This window comes from Chiloscyllium plagiosum, unplaced genomic scaffold, assembly GCF_037043375.1.
Source record: "Chiloscyllium plagiosum isolate Xiang-an unplaced genomic scaffold, Cpla_swu_hap1 HiC_scaffold_24, whole genome shotgun sequence".
Taxonomy (NCBI): Eukaryota; Metazoa; Chordata; class Chondrichthyes; order Orectolobiformes; family Hemiscylliidae; genus Chiloscyllium; species Chiloscyllium plagiosum.
The window spans coordinates 64719814-64740106 of record NW_028270162.1 but is presented as its reverse complement, the minus strand read 5'-3'; the positions used below and the strand labels follow the sequence as shown (position 1 = coordinate 64740106).

Below are 20293 nucleotides of genomic sequence, written 5' to 3'. Positions count from 1 at the left end.
ATGGTAAGGTGGTTAGGGTTTCTGGCTGTGTTTGGTCTGCTTATCGTGCAAAGCAAAGACATGCCAGAGAATTCCTAGAGGCCTAGCACTCCAACCACAACGCCATAAACAAACACATAGATCTAGATGCCATCTATCAACCCCTCAGAAAACGAACAGGAAATGACATCACCACAAACCCCAGGAACCCCATCCAGGAGAAAGATATAAATAGAAAGCAGGAGACAACAGCTTCGCTTCACTTGGAGGTCGCCACTGATGATGTTACCTGGCCAGGTAATGTAATGTCTAGATATCAAACCTACAGCTCAGCGATCAAACCTACACCCTGGATAGGTATATAAATAGGAAGGGTTTGGAGGGATATGGGCCAAGTGCTGGCAAATGGGTCTAGATTAGGTTAGGATATCTGGTTGGGTTGGACCGAAGGGTCTGTTTCTATGCTGTACATCTCTATGGATCTATGGCTGTAGGATGTGTTACCAGTGGGTTATAGAAAGGTGGTATTGCAAATAGCGCACAAACTACCAGTAGGAGGTCATTTAGGGGTAAAAAAACTCAAGCAAAAGTCTAAAAACATTGTTACTAGCCTGGACTGCACAAGGATGTCGTTGACTTTTGCCTGATATGTCATAAATGTCAGGTAATTGAGAAAGTTGAAACTTTATTGCTGGAACAGCACAGCAGGTCAGGCAGCATCCAGGGAACAGGAGATTCGACGTTTCGGGCATAGGCCCTTCTTCAGGAAGGGCCTATGCCCGAAACGTCGAATCTCCTGTTCCCTGGATGCTGCCTGACCTGCTGTGCTGTTCCAGCAATAAAGTTTCAACTTTGATCTCCAGCATCTGCAGACCTCACTTTCTCCAGGTAATTGAGAAACACAGACAGTAATAAAATATTATCTTTAATACATGTTCCTATGTCGAATCTTCTGTTCCCTAGATGCTGCCTGACCTGCTGTGCTGTTCCAGCAATAAAGTTTCAGCTTTGATCTCCAGCGTCTGCAGACCTCACTTTCTCCTCCTGCATTTAATGAACCTTTTACAAGAGTCTTAATTGATTGCAAAGGACCCCTACGTAAAACAAAAAGTGGGAATCCGTATTTGTTAACGATAATGGATATCAAGAGTGTGGTACTGGATAAACACAAGCAGTATCCGAGGAGCAGGACGATCGCTGTTTCAGGCATAAGCCCTTCATCAGGAAGGGATTGAGTGGATTTTATCGAAAATTCATACCAAATTTTGCAGTGTAGCTGCTCCACTCATTGAATTTCTAAAGAAAGGCAAGAAGTTTCAGTAGACAGCTGACTGTCAGAAGGCATTTGACAGCCTGACAGCTGTATTAGCCACTGGACTAGTGTTAACCACTCCTAATTACTCCAAGCCATTCAAGGTGGCTATCAATACAAGTGATGTGAGTGTCAGTGCTGTGCTGTTGCAAGATTTTGTTTAGAATTAGAATTAGTGTGGAAACAGGCCTTTCGGCTCAAAGCATCCACACTGACCCTCTGAAGAGTAACCCACCCAGACCCATTCCCCTACTCTATATTTACCCCTGACTAATGCACTGAACCTACACATTCCTGAATGCTATTGGCAATTTAGCACAGCCAATTCATCTGACCTACACATCTTTGGATTGTGGGAGGAGTCCAGAGCACCCACAGGAAACCCATGCAGACAAAGGGAGAATGTGCAAACTCCACACAGACAGTCACCCGAGGCTGGAATTGAACCCGGGTCCCTGGCACTGTGGGGCAGCAGTGCTAACCACTGAGCCACTGTGATGCCCTTGGGTAAGGGGTTTTCTTAAATTCTGTTGTGGGTATCCCTGCTTGGATTGGTATTTTATTGCCTGTTCCTAGTTGCCCTTGAGCTGCCTTCTCGAACTGCAGCAGTCCACATGCTGTAGGTTGACCCACAATAGGATTGTGACTCGAAGATAGACCTATCGGGTATTTCTCCAGGAAATTGAACATTGAGCTTGGTGTTGATGTTACACCATTTCAATATTTATGTTGCCAGTAATGTATCTGAGAAAATCATATATGCTGATCATAACCCATTGAAGTTTGTGGAGGAATGTAAGGACAAAAATTCCAAACTGGTTAGATGGAGCTTGTTGTTACAGCCATTCAATTTGAAGATTATACATATGGCAGGACAAGAAAACATGATTGCCAATGCGTTGTCGAGGCTTGGATGAGAAATGGCAGGAGTATGTTTACAAAATCATGAAGGGTATAGACAGGGTGGATAGAGACAAGCTTTTTCCCAGGGTGAGGTATTCAATAACGAGAGGTCATGCTTTCAAGGTGAGAGGTGGAAAGTTTAAGGGGGATACATGCGGTAAGTACTTCACACAGAGGGTGGTGGGTGTTTGGAACGCGTTGCCAGTAGAAGTAGTAGAGGCAGGCACGGTAGATTCATTTAAGATGCGTCTGGACAGATGCATGAGTAGGTGGGGAGCAGAGGGATACAGATGCTTAGGAATTGACCGACAGGTGGAGACAGTACATTTGGATTGGTTCAGGCTTGGAGGGCCGAAGGGCCTGTTCCTGGCCTGTAAATTTTCTTTGTTCTTTGTTCTTTGAGTAAGTGGACTGAAATGGAATGTCAAAGTTCATGTTTATAGTCAATGTAATGTATATGGATGTTGTAGTGTACTACACTAGTGTAACCCCCTCATCTCTGGAATCAATCTGGTGAACCTTCTAACAGTACTAACAGTGCAAGATGAAGGGGTTTTAAAATGAAGCCATCTTTGGATATTGATGGGTTTTTTGTGGGGGGGTGATGTGATGATGCTGCTCCTTTACCAAGGTTATGTTGTTCTTGGCTTTCTTTTCAGAGGGGCATAAAATCATGGGCTCCAAGATGTCTTTTTTTTCAACTTGAAGAAGCTTTTAGGTTTGAAAAAAAAAACAGTTTTAGAATGAAAGTGGAGTGGCCAGTTCTCCCAGCTCAATGTGTCATTGATTTGTTTTGGTTTGAGCAGTCTGGCTGTTCAGAGCAGCTGGGGAATCCAAAGAAACAGCAACAGTGGAGGAAGCTTCCATGCTGAATCTCTCTGCCATCTCTTTCTCCTGTAAGCACCACATGATTTTTACCTTTTTGTCCATGAGATGTTTATGGGGACTGTTGCAAGTATTTCCAACAGTATCATTGAGTTGGATGGTCTGTTGGGTTTTGGATAGTTGAGTTATTCTGCACTCTGTTCTCTTTTGTTTGTGTTTCATTTGGTAATCTTGGAAATAAATGTTGTTTTGTTTAAAACAGAGAGGTGAATCCCTCCTGGAATATCCACTGTATACCTGCTTAAAACAACAGAAAAGTTACGGTCTGGGTTTCCTTCTTCAAATATTTTGAGGGAGCCTGGCCTGGTCCACCACACTCTTACAGCCACAATGTTTTACTGTCCTCCATCTTGGATCACCCCAGAATCCTAATGAAAGGTATAAAGTCTAAAAGTTAGAATTACGGTAATTAACACTGACATCAGGAAGCAGTTTTTCGCACACAGACAGAAAAATAACACTTTCCAGTAGAGATTTTATTCCTCAAATTATTGAGCTGGTCAGGTATAAACCTGTCTCTTCAACTTTGGAGAAAATATAAGATATTTTTGATTCTCTTACAGTCCTGGGTGAAAGAATAACCAGAAAACTGTATTTAAAGTAGTTCTGTTGCAACTCAGATCAAATTTCACCTCAAGTGATTTATGCATTTCAGCTAGTCTGTAAATAATATTCTTAAAACTCAAATTCCCACCTCAAAGTCTGAATTATTCAAAACTCTGAGTGCTGTGATCAATGGTGTGTCAGTTGGGGGAGTATGAGAGATCAGAAAAGTTAGATCCTTGATGTCAAGCAAAACAAGTTTCATTTTCCTCCTAATTTTTTAATGACATGATAAGAACCTTGTTAATGTGTGGCAAGAAGCCTGTTTGTATGCATCTAATCATACATTATTTATATGCAATTTGCTGTTTTCCCAGGCTGCAGACAGAATGAAGATGGCAATAATTCCTGACATAAGAGTTAGAGTGAGAACCTGGTGATGCCATCTTGCCACTTACTCATGTGGGTGTCTGTTTTGGCCAGCAATCACCAACACCTCAGGGCACGTTCTGCGCACAGCAGCTAATTGTACCAAGCCTGGGCTCATGCAGATTGTCATCAGTCAAACACCAATTCACTACATTAAAAATCACACAACACCAGGTCATAGTCAAAGAGGTTTAATTGGAAGCACACTAGCTTTCAGGAACCTGATGAAGGAGCGTCGCTCTGAAAGCTAGTGTGCTTCCAATTAAACCTGTTGGACTATAACCTGGTGTTGTGTGATTTTTAACTTTGTACACCCCAGTCCAACACCAGCATCTCCAAATCAATCTCACTACATCCTCATAGCACGTCTCCCACTCACTTAGAATACAATACCCCATTTTAGCACTGCACTTTGGAGTGGGCCAGCATCTTTTATTGTAATACAGGTAACAGGCATTTTGCAAACACATTTTTCAAAACTCTGGTCCCATCTCATGTATCACAGCAGGGTGCACCTGAGAGTTCTTCACTTTTTAGTGCTCACTCACTTGGCACCTACTTGGATGTTTTGCCCTGACTTTGCATTGTCATACAGGCCTCCATGTACTTTGTCGTATTTACCAGGCTGTGAACAGACAAGAGGGCAAACATGTTGCACACTCTGTTATACCAATTCACACCCACAGCAGCTTGATTCTTTCAGCTACAGTTACGATGACAGCCAATCAGACAGATTACTATGTAAACAGTCATGAATTTACAAACATGAGATACCATTGTGTCAGCTGAGCCAACTTTGCACCCTCAGAATCTTTTCTCTTCCATTTGTTTCTCTCCTGCCACAGAAAGTGGTCGAGGACAAAACATTTAATGTTTTCAAGGAGTTATACATAGTTCTTCACAGTAATAGAAGCAGGAGTAGGCCATTTGGTCCATCAAGCCTGCTGTGCCATTCATTATGATCATGGCTGATCTATCCATCATCTCAACTCCTCCTGCATTGTCCCCATAACACTTAATTTCCCTACCATGTAAAAACCATCTAACTGTGTCTTGAATATATTTAATGAAGCTGTTTTCTTGGCCAGAGAATTCCATAGATTCACTACTCTCTGAAAAAAAGCAGTTTCTCCTCATTTCTGTATTAAATCTACGCCCCCTAATCTTGAGACCATATCCCTTTGTCCTAGTCTCACTTACCAGTGGATACAACTTGCTTGCCTCCATCTTATCTATCCCTTTCATAATTTTATATGTTTCTATAAGATCCCTCTCATTCTTCTAAATTCTAGCGAGTACAGTCCCAGGCGGCTCAACCTCTCCTCATAGGGTAACCCCCTCATCTCCAGAATCAACATGGTGAACCTCCTCTGCACTGCCTCCAAAGCCAGTATATCCTTCCTCAAGTAAGGAAACCAGAGCTGTGCACAATAGTCCAGGTGCAGCCTCACAAGCACCTTGTACAATTGCAGCAGAACCTCCCTGCTCTTAGATACAATCCCTCTAGCAATGAAAACCATTACTCCATTTGCCTTCCCGATTACCTGTTGCACCAGTAAATCAATTTTTAGCCATTCATGTACAAGCACTCCTAAGTCCCTCTGCACAACAGCATGCTGCAATCTTTCACCATTTGAATAATACTCTGACCTACTATTTTTACTTGCAAAGTAAATAACTTCACATTGACCAACATTGTGGGTGGCACAGTGGCTCAGTGGTTAGCACAGCTGCCTCACAGCACCAGAGATCCGGGTTCAATTCCCATCTCAGGCGACTGACTGTGTGGAGTTTGCACATTCTCCCCGTGTCTGCGTGGGTTTCCTCCGGATGCTTCAGTTTCCTCCCACAGTCCAAAGATGTGCAGGTTGGGTGAATTGCTAAATTGCCCGTAGTGTTAGGTGCATTAGTCAGGGGTGAATTTAGGGGAATGGGTCTGGGCGGGTTGCTCTTCGGAGGGTCGCTGTGGACTTGTTGGGCCGAAGGGCCTGTTTCCATACTGTAGGGAATCTAATCTAATCATTGTACTCCATCTGCCAGATCCTTGCCCACTCACTTAACCCATCTAAATCTCTCTGCAGACCTTCCACATCCTCTGTACAGTTTGCCTTTCCTCTCAATTTAGTGTCATCAGCAAACATTGGATGCGTTACACTCTGCCTCCTCTTCCAAATCATTTATATATGTCAAGAAAGGTGACACCCTGCTCATCACTGATCTCCAACCAGAGAAACATCCACTTATCCCAACTTTCTTACGATTAAAGGGATGAAAGGATATAGTTGGATTATCTGCCATTATCATATTATAGGGTGGAGCAGCTTGAAGGGCTGAATGGTCTACTCCTATCCTTATTTTCTATTTCTCTATTTACATGTACTGTGAAAGGGCTGGCAACAATTGATTTAACGCACAGCTGGTGTTTCAATATGGCATTGAAGATGTGAATCCCAGGAGGTCCTGGCAGTGGCAAATCGTTCTGCCACTGGCAAGTGCATGATAGCACGAATGTAGCACTACAGGGGCTTGGTGGATCCATAATGAGTTGAGTTGCCTGATATAATTTGCTATATCTCACAGAGAGCAACCCTCCATGAAACTCATCAAAATATGCACTTCGTCGATTTTTAGTAAAGTTCAGCCCTCCACTTCCTTAAATCTTTCTTTTATAATTTCGGCATTTAACATTGAAATAAACAGCTTCCTTCACTGCAAAACACTTATTTGTGATTCAAGGTCCATAGCAATATAATAAGGGCTCATTTCTGAGTATAGATCAGCCACAATTTAATTCTGTGTGGAATGAGATCTGCTTGTTACTGTGGTTTTTTTTTAATGCATTCAAAACATAAGGATGGTGATAGCTAGGTCAGCATTTATTGCCCATCTGTAATTGCCCACAGGGCAGTTAAGAGTTGGCCAAATTTTTGTGGGTCTGGAATCACATGTAGGCCAGGTAGAGATGGCAGCATCCTTACATAAAGAATGTTAGTGAGCCAGATGGGTTTTTCATAACAATTAGGTAAAAACAATGACTGCAGATGCTGGAAACCAGATTCTGGATCAGTGGTGCTGGAAGAGCACAGCAGTTCAGGCAGCATCCAACGAGCAGTGAAATCGACGTTTCGGGCAAAAACCCTTCATCAGGAATAAAGGCAGTGAGCTTGAAGCATGGAGAGATAAGCTAGGGGAGGGTGGGGGTGGGGAGAGAGTAACATGGGTGAGTGGAGGAGGAGATGAAGGTGATAGGTCAGGGAGGAGAGGGTGGAGTGGATAGGTGGAAAAGGAGCTAGGCAGGTTGGACAAGTCCAGACAAGTTATGGGGACAGTGCTGAGCTGGAAGTTTGAAACGAGGATGAGGTGGGGGAAGGGGAAATGAGGAAGCTGTTGAAGTCCACATTGATGCCCTGGGGTTGAAGTGTTCCGAGGCGGAAGATGAGGCGTTCTTCCTCCAGGCGTCTGGTGGTGAGGGAGTGGCGGTGAAGGAGGCCCAGGACCTCCATGTCCTCGGCAGAGTGGGAAGGGGAGTTGAAATGTTGGGCCACGGGGCGGTGTGGTTGATTGGTGCGGGTGTCTCGGAGATGTTCCCTAAGGCGATCTGCTAGGAGGCGCCCAGTCTCCCCAATGTAGAGGAGACCACATCGGGAGCAACGGATATTAGTGGATGTGCAGGTAAAACTTTGATGAATATGGAAGGCTCCTTTAGGGCCTTGGATAGAGGTGAGGGAGGAGGTGTGGGCACAGGTTTTAAAGTTCCTGCGGTGGCAGGGGAAAGTGCCAGGATGGGAGGGTGGGTTGTAGGGGGCGTGGACCTGACCAGGTAGTCACGGAGGGAACGGCCTTTGCGGAAGGCAGAAAGGGGTGGGGAGGGAAATATATCCCTGGTGGTGGGGTCTTTTTGGAGGTGGCAGAAATGTCGGCGGATGATTTGGTTTATGTGAAGGTTTGTAGGGTGGAAGGTGATCACCAGAGGCGTTCTGTCCTTGTTACGGTTGGAGGGGTGGGGTCTGATGGCGGAGGTGCGGGATGTGGACGAGATGCGTTGGAGGGCATCTTTAACCACGTGGGAAGGAAAATTGCGGTCTCTAAAGAAGGAGGCCATCTGGTGTGTTCTGTGGTGGAACTGGTCCTCCTGGGAGCAGATACGGCGGAGGCGGAGGAATTGGGAAGAGGTGTAATCCAGGTAGCTGTGGGAGTCGGTGGGTTTGTAAAAACTGTCAGTGTCAAGTCGGTCGTCACTAATGTAGATGGAGAGATCCAGGAAGGGGAGGGAGGTGTCAGAGATGGTCAGGTAAATTTAAGGTCAGGGTGGAATATGTTGGTGAAGTTGATGAATTGCTCAACCTCCTCGCGAGAGCACGAGGTGGCGCCAATGCAGTCATCAATGTAGCGGAGGAAGAGGTGGGGAGTGGTGTTGGTGTAATTACGGAAGTTCAACTGTTCTACGTAGCCAACAAAGAGACAGGCAAAGCTGGGGCCCATACGTGTGCCCATGGCTACCCCTTTGGTCTGGAGGAAGTGGGAGGATTCAAAGGAGAAATTGTTAAGGGTGAGGACCAGTTCGGCCAAACGAATGAAAGTGTCGGTGGAAGGGTACTGTTGGGGACGTCTGGAGAGGAAAAAACGGAGGATTGGAGGCGCTGGTCATGGCAGATGGAGGTGAAGAAGGATTGGATATCCATGGTGAAGATGAGGCATTGGGGGCCGGGGAACCGGAAGTCTTGGAGGAGGTGGAGGGCGTGGGTGGTGTCTCGAACGTATGTGGGGAGTTCCTGGACTAGGGGGGATAGGACAGTGTCGAGGTAGGTAGAGATGAGTTCAGTGGGGCAGGAGCATGCTGAGACAATGGGTCGGCCAGGGTGGTCAGGCTTGTGGATCTTGGGAAGGAGGTAGAACCGGGCAGTGCGGGGTTCCCGGACTATGAGGTTGGAAGCTGTGGGTGGGAGATCTCCTGAGGTGATGAGGTTCTGTATGGTCTGGGAGATGATGGTTTGGTGATAGGGGGTGGGGTCATAGTCGAGGGGGCAATAGGAAGAGGTGTCCTCGAGTTGGCGTTTGGCTTCAGCAGTGTAGAAGTCAGTGCGCCAGACTACCACTGCGCCCCCTTTATCCGCTGGCTTGATGGTGAGGTTGGGATTGGAGCAGAGGGATTGAAGGGCTGCGCGTTGTGAGGGTGAGAGTTTAGAGTGGGGGAGGGGGGTAGACAGGTTGAGGCGGTTAATGTCCCGGCGGCAGTTGGAAATGAAGAGGTCGAGGGCAGGTAATAGGCCAGCGCGGGGTGTCCAGGTGGATGCAGTGTGTTGGAGGTGGGCGAAGGTTAGCGGGAGTCCTGATTGTGAAAGTAAGCTCGGAGGCGGAGGCGACAAAAGAATTGTTCGACGTCACGGCGTGTATTAAATTCATTGATGCGTGGACGGAGGGGGATGAAGGTGAGACCTTTGCTGAGAACTGATCGTTCGTCCTCAGTGAGGGGGAGGTCTGGAAGCATGGTGAAAACTCAGCAGGGCTGGGAGCTGGGATCTGGTGTGGGAGTGGGGTCGGAGCCAGTACCTGGAGTGGGTGTGATGGTGGGGGGAATGGGGGTGGAGTCATTAGCAGGGGTTGTGTTCCCCTCGGGGTTCTGGGGGGTGGGGATAGTGACAGTGGGGTCTGTGGGGGGCATGCCAGCAGAATGCAGGTTAGTGGCGCTGGTGGGGGCGGAAGTGGTAGCAGACACGACAGTAGGGGTGGCGGAAGTCACTGAGCATGTGGCATCAGCGATGCTGTGAAGAGCAGGTGTGATGCATGAGGAATTGTGAGGGGCGGAAGTGGTAGTGGGAGTGGCCATGATGGGGGCGGAAGTGACATCATCAATCAGCGTGGGGGTGGTAGCTGCATCAGCTGCATGGCTAATGGTGTTTCCAAGGCCAGGGGAATCTTCTGGAATGTTTGAGGAGCGCTGGTTATGGAGGTGGGTGTATAAAAGTTTGTTGTACTTACAGTTTTTGATGGAATTGAAATACTATTTGTTGAGAGTATGAATTCTCCTGACAATTCATGGTCATCATTCAACTTTTTAATTCCAGGTTGCAAACTGCACCATCTGCAGTGGTGGGATTTGAACCCAGAAGTCCAGAACATTGCCTGGGCCTTTGAATTAATAGAAGAAAGTGAGGACTGCAGGTGTTGGCGATCAGAGTCGAGCGTGTGGTGCTGGAAAAGTACAGCAGGTCAGGCAGCAAACGAGGAGCAAGAGAAACTACGTTTCGGGCAAGAGCCCTTCATTAGAAATAAGCCTCATTCTGCCTGACCAACTGTGCTTTTCCAGCACCACAGTCTCACCACTGGATTATTAGTCTAGTGATAATACCGCTGGGCTCTCTCTACCCCTAACTGATTGCCTCAAGAACTCACTAGGAGCACGGAACATTGCAAAACGTATCCTCTCCTCATCGATACTATTCTAGTATCAGTAGTTTGGAAGATTATCTGGGATGCATGTTTTTATTAGTAAATCAAATTTTAGATGAAATTCATAATTGCAAACCTCTTATGCATTTTTGTGTTTTCAGACTGTACAAGCAGGCTTACGAGAAAGGCACCATATATTGACAACAATAACCAAGCTTACATCAGGCAGTGTAGTCCAGGCCATTGTCAGGGATGAAGGAAAGTGGTTTGCTGAATCAGACTATCCTAAAGGGGTCAAACCTGCAGGTTACTGATCGGTTGTGTAATTGCTAACTATAATTGAGTTAAAGTTTCTATTTGGAGCAGTATTGAATAACGTTTTACAAATAATTAACCCAGGTGAAATATATATGAACTTTGTCATTAAAAAAAGTCAGCTTCTTCCAATGAGCTGTGTTGATCAGTTTGCTTGTGGAAGCAGGACCTGGATAAACATTGAAAAGGGGGAGATTACCTACATTACAGCCTCAACAGTATCCTCAATCAGGTTCATATTTTTCCATTTTTTTAAATCAAAAATTTTAAAGTAACTGAAGATTACAGGGAGAAATGATTGCAAAGGAAGTGAAATACTTTCAGCTAGCAATTTTTCAGAAGATTTGTAGCTCAAGTTGATGTCTGTAAGTTAGCTTGTTGAGATGTTTTGTACTAGGTAACATCATAAGTGAGAGTCTCCGGTGAAGCACTGGCGGTATGTTCCGCCTCTCTATTTATAGGTCTTGGTTTCTTAAGGTGGGTCAAGGGAAGATAGTAGGATCTAAATCAGAGGTGAGCAATTAATTCTTCCAAGGGACCACATGAGAAACCTGAGTTGTGTTGGAGGGCCAAACCAACAATAAGCTGAACATAATTCTGCTCAGTATTAATTTTCTCCCATTGTAAAAAGTACTAAATTATATAGTTTTGCACTGAAACTTATAATCAAAAGAATAAGGATATTCTGTTACAATAAAGATATGAAATTGTGGAGTAGGTCAAATAGAGAAGAAATAAACAGTAAAAACAATAATTTCAGTATTTCATTTTATTTTTAAAATGTTAATCTCACAAACCAATAATGAAAAGTTGTTTCATGATTGTTCAGTATTACAAACAATAAACAACTCTATACAAACAGCAGTAAGTGCTTTTGATGTTTCTCAGTTCATTTTACTTGTTTAGTGAGAAGAATCCAGTCTGTTTTGGGCTTGAACAAGTGCACTGAAATCTGGTTGAATGTCTGACGTGGATATGCAAAGGACAGCTGAGAGGTGATCATCAGTGATAGAGGATCTGTATTTGGATTTGTTGAATTTCATCACTGAGAATGTCTGTTCACATATATAGGTAGATCCAAAGAGGACTAGAATCTTCTGAGCATGCCTCCTCATGCATGGAAAATTCTCCTCTTTGAGGGAAGAGTAAAAATCAAACAGTGAGACTGACCTAAAGTACTCTGCTAGAAGTGTGTCAGACTGCAAGTCAATGAGTTCAAGCTGAACATCACTAGGTGCATTCTCCACATTGCATGTAAATGGGAAAACATTTCATTCTTAACCATTTTAAAGTCTTGAAATCGCCTTGAAAATTCACCATGCAGTGCTTCTAACATGGATGAGTACCTGTGGAAGTGATCAGCTGAAGGTGCGGCTTCCTTCAGTGGTGGCAAGTGGGTGAGAATGTTGTCCTCCATTTGGCTTGAGAGAAGCTGCAACTTTCTCATAAAAGCCTTCACCAAGTTGTACATTTCATGCACAAAAAGGCCCTTGCACTGCAGTTTCACATTTAGTTCATTCATAAGTTCAGTCTGCAATCCCGTCTGCATCTGAAAGCTGTGGAATGCCGTTCCCTTTCTTCACACACAAATCTTGAATCTCTTCTCTCAGGTCCTGTACACTTTTCAGCATTTTGCCCAGGCTGAGCCACCTGACAGCTGTGTGGTAGCCTATGTCACGATGTTCAGTCTCATTTTCCTCCAAAAATGCAACAAACTGCCTGTGGTTCAAAGCTCTTGCCCTGATAAAGTTAACTATTTTAGTTACAAAATCAACCACATGGTTAACTTTAAACACTGACTTACACAACACTTCCTGATATATAATATAATGCAAAAATACCAATTTCTGTTCAGGGTCAATTTCTGTCATTTTATCCTGCATTCTCTTTAAGAGTCCAACATTTTTTCCGGTTAGATTTGGACAACCATCCGTTGTCACGCCCGCCAGCTTGTCCCATTTTAGTCCCTTTGTGTCCAAACATGCATTTACTTCTGTGAACAAATCATTACCAGTTGTTGTTCCTTTCATTGACTGCATGGCTGCCAGCTCCTCCGTGACTTTAAAGTCCGTAGTTATCCCACATACAAAGATGAGTAGCTGGGCTGTGTCATGTACGTCGCAGCACTCATCCAAAGCCAAGGAAAAAAAGTCAAAGTTGACCACTCTGTACTGCAGCTGAAGCTCCAGATTCCTTGCGATGTCCCCAATCCTTCTCGTTACAGTGCTTCGGGAGAGGGGCACATTCTCAAATGCCTCCTTTTACTCCGGGCATATTAGTTCTGCAGAGTCCAACAAGCACTCCTTAATAAACTCTCCATCAGAAAACGGTTTACTGTTTCTGGTGATTTTGTGGGCTATGACATAACTTGTCTTGGCGTGAGCTGACATTTTGAGGGCTCACCAGCAAGCACCACTTTTCGCTGTTCGCACACGCACACATGTACATACACAGGCATGTGCGAGCATACGTAAATAAAAAAAGCATCCTTTACAAAACAAAAGCAACACAGTTGTATTGCGTGCATGGCATAAATACTTTTTTATTTAAGTTATAATTTAAGATTGACCTCATGTGGGTCGGACAGGAATGACCAAGGAGCCGGATATGGCCCGCGGGCTGTAAAATGCCCAGGTCCGATCTAAATCAATGTGTTTATCGATGGAGTTCCGGTTAGAATGCCATGCCTCTCAGACTTCTCGTGTGTGTCTTTGTTTCACCTGACCTAGGATGTGTGTGTTGTCCCAGTCAAAGTGGTATCCTTCTTTGTCTGTATAGACAAAGTGGGCATGATAGTGGGCGTGTCTTTTGGTGGTCAATTGGTGTTCATGTATTCTGGTGTCAGGCTTCCTGCTAGTTTGCCTGATGTAGTGTTTTTTACAGTTCTTGTATGGTACCTTGTTAATGATGTTAGTTTTGCTGGTAGTATCAAATGGATCCTTTAAGTTCAATAGTCACTTTAAAATGTGTTGGTAGGTTTGTGGGCTATCATAATGCCTAGGGGTCTGACTAGTCTGGGAATCATTTCTGATATGACATTGATGTAAGGTAATGTGGCTATAGCTTTTGGTTCTTCTCGGTGTGTCGTGCATATTTGACATTTGAAATCATTTCTCAATATCCACCTTGGTAACTGAGGCCTTCTTCTGCATTTGGCAGTGCCCAAGTAACCTTGATGTAGGTTCTTTATGATCTCTGACTGAAGTTGGAATAACTAATACCCATTGTAGGCTAATATCTGACCAACAATGTTTTTTTTATGTTTAGGATAAGTTTCATAATAAACCACCAGGTCATTAGTATCAGCAGATTTCAGAAATATGTCAAGTATTGGTGGATGGATTCTGATGCACTCCTGGTCTTGCATGACTCCTGATGAATTTATTTCTGTCTATTCTGATTTGCTGATCATTGTGTCACTATAGTCTGAGTGCACAAATCAATTTATTCAATAAAATTAACATCTCCCTGTGAAAGATTATCAAAGGCTGCTCTACAGGAGCTCCTGCTCTACAGTAGCCCCCTTTGGTAAGTATACATCCCACCAAGGAGTCCCCCACAGTTCATGATCTGTGTGACAAATACACATGTGAATGATTCTGCAAGGAGATTCTCTCCCAATCAGAAGTTGTTTCTCTCTTTCTCACTGTTGAGTCTAGCAGCAGCCAAGCACAGAGGAGAAACCAGCTTTGATTGGTGGTCCGTATGAACACATTCTTACCTTCACTCAGCCTGAGACCTGAGCATTGGACATGATGGAGAGTTTACAGACATTTGGGGAGTCTGTGAGGGACAGGATACTAGCTGGCCAGGTGAGAGATGAAACTGGGAGTTGGTGAATGGGTGGGAGACTGAATTGGTGAGTAGATCAGCAGCATAGTTGGTGAGCAGGTAAGCGACTAAGCTGCCAAATGAATCACTAAGTGGGTTGGAGGAGGCGGCTCTGAGTTAAGCAGTGGGTCAGGGAAAGGACAAGATGGATTCCATCTCATTCAGGCTGTGGCCCTGACTCCAAACACCTAATCTTTGTTTAATTCTGTCTTTATTTTCTTGTCAAGTTTGATGTTCGCCACACTGTCAGCATGTTAGGTTTTGTTGAAAAACCATTTCTATATCACTAGCATCTCACCATGTTGCAACCACCGCTACCAGCATTGTGTTGTGGATCCAGCTGTCTGCCTCTTCAATGTAACCTGTAGACATCTCCGAATTTGAGTAACATAAACAGATGTTTGTTGCATTGCTATAAGCTATACACTTATATGATTAACTAAATATGGGTGACAAAATTTTGTCACCTGCTGCCTGGATACTGGACATTATTCTATATGATTCACTGAGGATACCAGGGGAATCCCTTTCACTGGAAAGTAAATATTCCGAGCCAGACTTATAAATCATGTCAACATCAACCTGTATATTCATTTGGCATCTGTTTTACATGTGTCTTTGCCTGTCCCAGTGCTCCCATTTCATGCCATCGCAGTGGCTGCACCATGGCTGGCAGAAAGCTTTTACTGGGAACAGAGTGCAGTTGGCCTTGTGAGAAATCTCAGCAATACTGACCAAAGTAAACCTGGTCTCAGTTTGCACTATCTCGGCATGAGCAGAGGTAGTGTGAGCTGGAGAGATGGCTGGAAAGAGCAAAGCAATTCGCAGATCGGTTGCTGATATCCTGTGAGACGAATAAGGTTCATTTTCCACATTGTCACTGTCATTCCTCCAAAGTAAAACCTCAGCAATCCGCATAATGTATTGGAAAATAGATTGTTGAGTTGCTGTGATAGCCCTGCAAAGTATCTGGCATAGTGACAGCCTCACTAATTTGATTTAGGACAGTTAACATCGAAAGATAAATCATAACACCTCATTTTATGCAATAGAGCTACATAATACGATTTTACATTTTACAACAATAAAAGCAAACTTAATTGTGTGGAAAAGACTTGAGCAAAACAAACACCCTATTATATAATGGTTTATAGTTACAAGGATTATAAATAAACCAAGGTTTATTTCCTTCTTCCCCCAAGAACTCTTTTAGAACTCACATCAATATTAATGTCATTTACTTCTGTAGGGGCTACCCATAAGTTCTGTGGAATTTTATTTCTCCTCCGTTCCAGTTATTAAGGCTTCCAATTCCTCTTGATTGTCTCGTCCTGTTTGTTGTGTTATTCTGTACATTCCAGGCCAGACAAGCAATGTTCCTTTAAGACAGTTATATGATACCATGACATGTGATGTTCTTGTATAAAGGAAGAAATCACATCATCTTGTCCGGGTTGCCTTTTCAATAGTTCATAGGTAATCTTGTTGATTGCTTTCTTTAGTCTCTGCTGAACACTATGAAGATCATTGTTGCTTTTTGCATGAGCATCAAATATGGTAAATTTCCAGATTCTATTCCCTCACAAAATTCTAACTGAGCCCATACACGCAATCCAAATGATAAATGATAAAGTTAGTACTTTCCTCTGCTGATAGCACAGGTTATTTAATATTGATGGATTGTTGAGCAAGGCAGACTGCATTGAAGCTGTGGAGGCTATATATGATGCTAGCCATGAACACAATCAGTCCCCCTTTTATTCTCTTGCCAGTCAACTGCCATGCAATTATCATTTTGATGAGTAGGTAGCACAGAGATTTATGCTGCTTGCTTCAACTCAAATCATGCCACCAATTGTGATCACAGGACTGCTAATGGATTTAATTGAGTTTATAATCCTAATTCTTATGGTGGTAAATATACACAGAACTCCCTTCAGTGTGAATATGTAATTCCTATCATGCCCAAACTGTTCACATTGCTCTTGATATGATTTAACCAGGGCTTTAGATTCCTGCCATGTCAATTCCACCCATTTGTAGTCTCATCTTTCAGACATAAAAGCCTGAATTCTGTTCATCTCTATGATTAATCTTTGTATTGCTCTTAGCAATTTAATATTCCACATATTTTACATATTCTTTGGACATCCAATATTTCCATCTTTTCATTAATTAACTGTATCAAATATCTTTGTAATTGTATGCTTTTCATCAATTTAAGCTTAAAATTAGAAGAAAGCCATTCACAAGTGCAATAAGGAAACAGTTTTTCTGATAAAGGGTGGTAAAATTGTGAAAATCTGTTACTTCAGAAAGTTCACAGTGTGAAGGAATAAATGGAGCCTTTAGGCCTAGTAATAATAAATTGGTTTCAGTAAAGATGACGAATATGAATGAAAGGTTGATAAATGGAATCAAGTTTCATATAAACCACGATTCAGTAGAAAGGTGAAGTGGTTATCCGGCTTGAAGAAGGGTCACTAGATCCAAAACATTAATTCTGTTTCTCTTTCCACATATGCTGCCAGACTTGCTGAGTTTCTCTGGCATTTCTGTTGTTGTTTCATTTGAGATGGGCTTTCCTTTCCTATGTGTTGACTCTTTCCAATGCCTCATCACATACATTGTGGACATACAAGTCAACAGTAGACCATCTAGCTTCTTGAGTCTGCTGCACTCAAAAACATTCTCTATCAAAGGTACTTTCCATGTAAAAAATATATTCACAGTAAAAGAAAGAAGATGACCCAGGGAGATCTCAGCTAAAAGAGGACAGACACTGATTGGATTAGTGTAGTGTTATAGAGTTGAAGGCAGATAATAAGCAGTTAAGAGATTTATGAAAAGTAGTTGTTTAACGTTGACTTTTAGAGTTAAGGAATAAATTGACATTATTTTCTTTAAATAGTGGAATTTGTAGGTCATCTGACTGTAAACTAAATTCAACATTCCAGGCTCTCTAGTATCACCCTTTAGCTTAACAAGGATCTGTCCACCTCTGCATTAAAAACATTCATAAACTCTGCTCTGATACCTAGCTCCGCCAGTTAGCCATCTTGGATATCCAACTCATAGCATGCTCCAAGTGACAAGTAACATTCACACTACACAAAGGCTGGGCAATGGGCATTACCAATAAGACAATCTAACCACCACCCCTTGTCATTCAATGATGTTACCCTTACTGAATACCCCATTATCAACATCCTGGGAATTACCATTGGCCATAAACTGAAATGGACTTGAGCCGTGGGAGAGGCTGAATAGGCTGAGGCTGTTTTCACTGGAGCTGAGGGGTAACTCACTTTAAGATAGAAGGTGTTTTCTGAATTTTAAAGGAAATGTAAAGCATAGCCACAGCTGTTAAAATGCAGAACAGCTAGGAGATGGGCTATTCCAAAATAAATGCATGTAACAACTGGCTGTTAAATGGATACCTGAGGATTGGTTGCTGTTTTGACAACAATTCAAATTTAATCAATTAATTTAAATTCCAATTGAATTTGAACTTATTATATTGACGACATCAGATCATTGAAAGGGAGCAATTTTGGGGGTATAAAACAAAGGTATTTTCAAAATTGGTCAGAGCAATTGCCATAGATTTGAAGAGCAAATGCCATCTGAAGAAATAGACATCTTGCACACAAAGAAATTTCAGAAGGCATTATCTATCAAAAGGTACCTTTTCCTGTAAAAACAGAAAAAAGTAGAAAGACAAACCCGGGAGAAGACAGCAGAATTGGAAAACTGGAAAGAAGACAACGTAAGAGGCTATATGGACTTGGAGAAATTAAGTTAATGTAATGTTTAGTAATTGTATTATTGGAACAGCATATTAATAGAATTGTGTTCAGCTAGTGGTAGTGGTTAGTGTTAAAAAGTTAAAAGTATGCACGGTACTTTAAGAGAGAGTGAATGTTGTTTTGCAGTGAGAGCTTACAAGCACCTGTCATATGACTAGCTAGCACTCTGGAAAATTGAAAATATGTAACATTTGGCTGTGAGTTAGATATCTGAGTTGGTTGTTGTTTTGACAACAATTCGAATTTAACTAATCAGTTTAAATTATGCTTCAGGATACTAGAACCCAATCGAGTTTGAATTTATTGTTTTTGCCAACCTCAAACCAATGAGACGATCTGATGTTGGGCGTTTAAAAAAAGCAGGAAGTTTGAAGTCAGACAGGGTAACTGCCATTGAGAGAGTAACTGTCATTCAAAAACATTCTCTATCAAAGGTACTTTCCATGTAAAAAATATATTCACAGTAAAAGAAAGAAGATGACCCAGGGAGATCTCAGCTAAAAGAGGACAGACACTGATTGGATTAGTGTAGTGTTATAGAGTTGAAGGCAGATAATAAGCAGTTAAGAGATTTATGAAAAGTAGTTGTTTAATGTTGACTTTTAGAGTTAAGGAATAAATTGACATTATTTTCTTTAAATAGTGGAATTTGAGAGTTCTCTGTCACTCATATTTTAACCGATAATGAGGCGCGGTGAGCTTTTCTGGGCGTTTGGTTTAATTAGCAGAAAGGTTGTGGGGGAAAGCATAAGGTACTGTCAGAGAATACAGGAGGAAATAGATAGACTGGAGAGTTGGGCAGAAAAGTGGCAGATGGCTTTCAATCCAGACAAATGTGAGGTGATGCATTTAGGCAAGACTAATTCTAGAGCGAATTATATAATGAATGGAAGAACCATGGGAAAAGTTGATGGGCAGAAGGATCTGGGAGTGCAGGTCCATTGTACCCTGAATGTTGCTGCACAGCTGGATAGAATGGTCAAGAAGGCATATAGTATGCTTGCCTTCATCGGACTGGGTATTGAGTATAAGAGCTGGCAAGTCATGTTAAAATTGTACAAGACATTTCTTCGGCCGCATTTAGAATACTGTGTACAGTTCTGGTCGCCACATTAACAAAAGGATGTGGACGCTTTGAAGAGAGTGCAGAGAAGGTTTACAAGGATGTTGCCTGGCATGGAAGGTGTTAGCTATGAAGAGAGGTTGAGTAGGATAGGGTTATTTTCATTAGAAAAAAGGAGATTGAGGGGGGACCTGATTGAAGTTTACAAAATCATGAAGGGTATAGACAGGGTGGATAGAGACAAGCTTTTTCCCAGGGTGAAGGTTTCAATAATGAGAGGTCATGCTTTCAAGGTGAGAGGTGGAATGTTTAAGGGGGATACACGCAGTAAGTACTTCACACAGTGGTGGGCATTTGGAACGTGTTGCCAGTAGAGGTAGTAGAGGCAGGCACGGTAGATTCATTTAAGATGCGTCTGGACAGATGCATGAGTAGCTGGGGAGCAGAGGGATACAGATGCTTAGGAATTGACTGACAGGTGTAGACAGTACATTTGGATCGGCTCAGGCTTGAAGGGCCGAAGGGCCTGTTCCTGGTCTGTAAATTTTCTTTGTTCACCGCTGTGTTGTAACATTAGTTAGGGGAAAGAACATAGAACATAGAACAATACAGCACAGAACAGGCCCTTCGGCCCACGATGTTGTGCCGAACATTTGTCCTAGCTTAAGCACCTATCCATGTACCTATCCAATTGCCGCTTAAAGGTTACCAATGATTCTGACTCTGCCACTCCCACAGGCAGCGCATTCCATGCCCCCACCACTCTTTGGGTAAAGAACCTACCCCTGACATACCCCTATACCTTCCACCCTTCACCTTAAATTTATGTCCCCT

At 43.0% G+C, this 20293-nt stretch overlaps 3 protein-coding genes across 4 annotated transcripts in view; 2 read left to right on the top strand and 1 right to left on the bottom strand.

Annotated features, from left to right (window-relative positions):
* LOC122562438 (glutathione hydrolase light chain 1-like) overlaps window positions 1-10755 on the top strand; it is a 154146-nt gene extending 143391 nt beyond the window's left edge. Inside the window, exon 4 of the mRNA XM_088000289.1 lies at window positions 10603-10755. Coding sequence (XP_087856415.1) covers window positions 10603-10755 — 153 coding nt within the window. The remainder of the gene's footprint in view (window positions 1-10602) is intronic.
* A 165-nt stretch (window positions 10756-10920) lies between these two features.
* LOC122562890 (glutathione hydrolase 1 proenzyme-like) overlaps window positions 10921-20293 on the top strand; it is a 150080-nt gene continuing 140707 nt past the window's right edge. For both annotated transcript variants that reach the window (XM_088000279.1, XM_088000277.1), the window contains exon 1: window positions 10921-10988. The gene's annotated coding sequence lies outside the window, so the exon portion shown is untranslated. The remainder of the gene's footprint in view (window positions 10989-20293) is intronic.
* LOC148145775 (general transcription factor II-I repeat domain-containing protein 2A-like) lies at window positions 12283-14959 on the bottom strand. The gene is made up of 2 exons (XM_088000288.1): window positions 14886-14959; window positions 12283-12982 (listed from the first exon to the last, which is right to left on the bottom strand). The coding sequence occupies exons 1-2, from the start codon at window positions 14957-14959 to the stop codon at window positions 12283-12285; spliced, it is 774 nt and encodes a 257-aa protein (XP_087856414.1).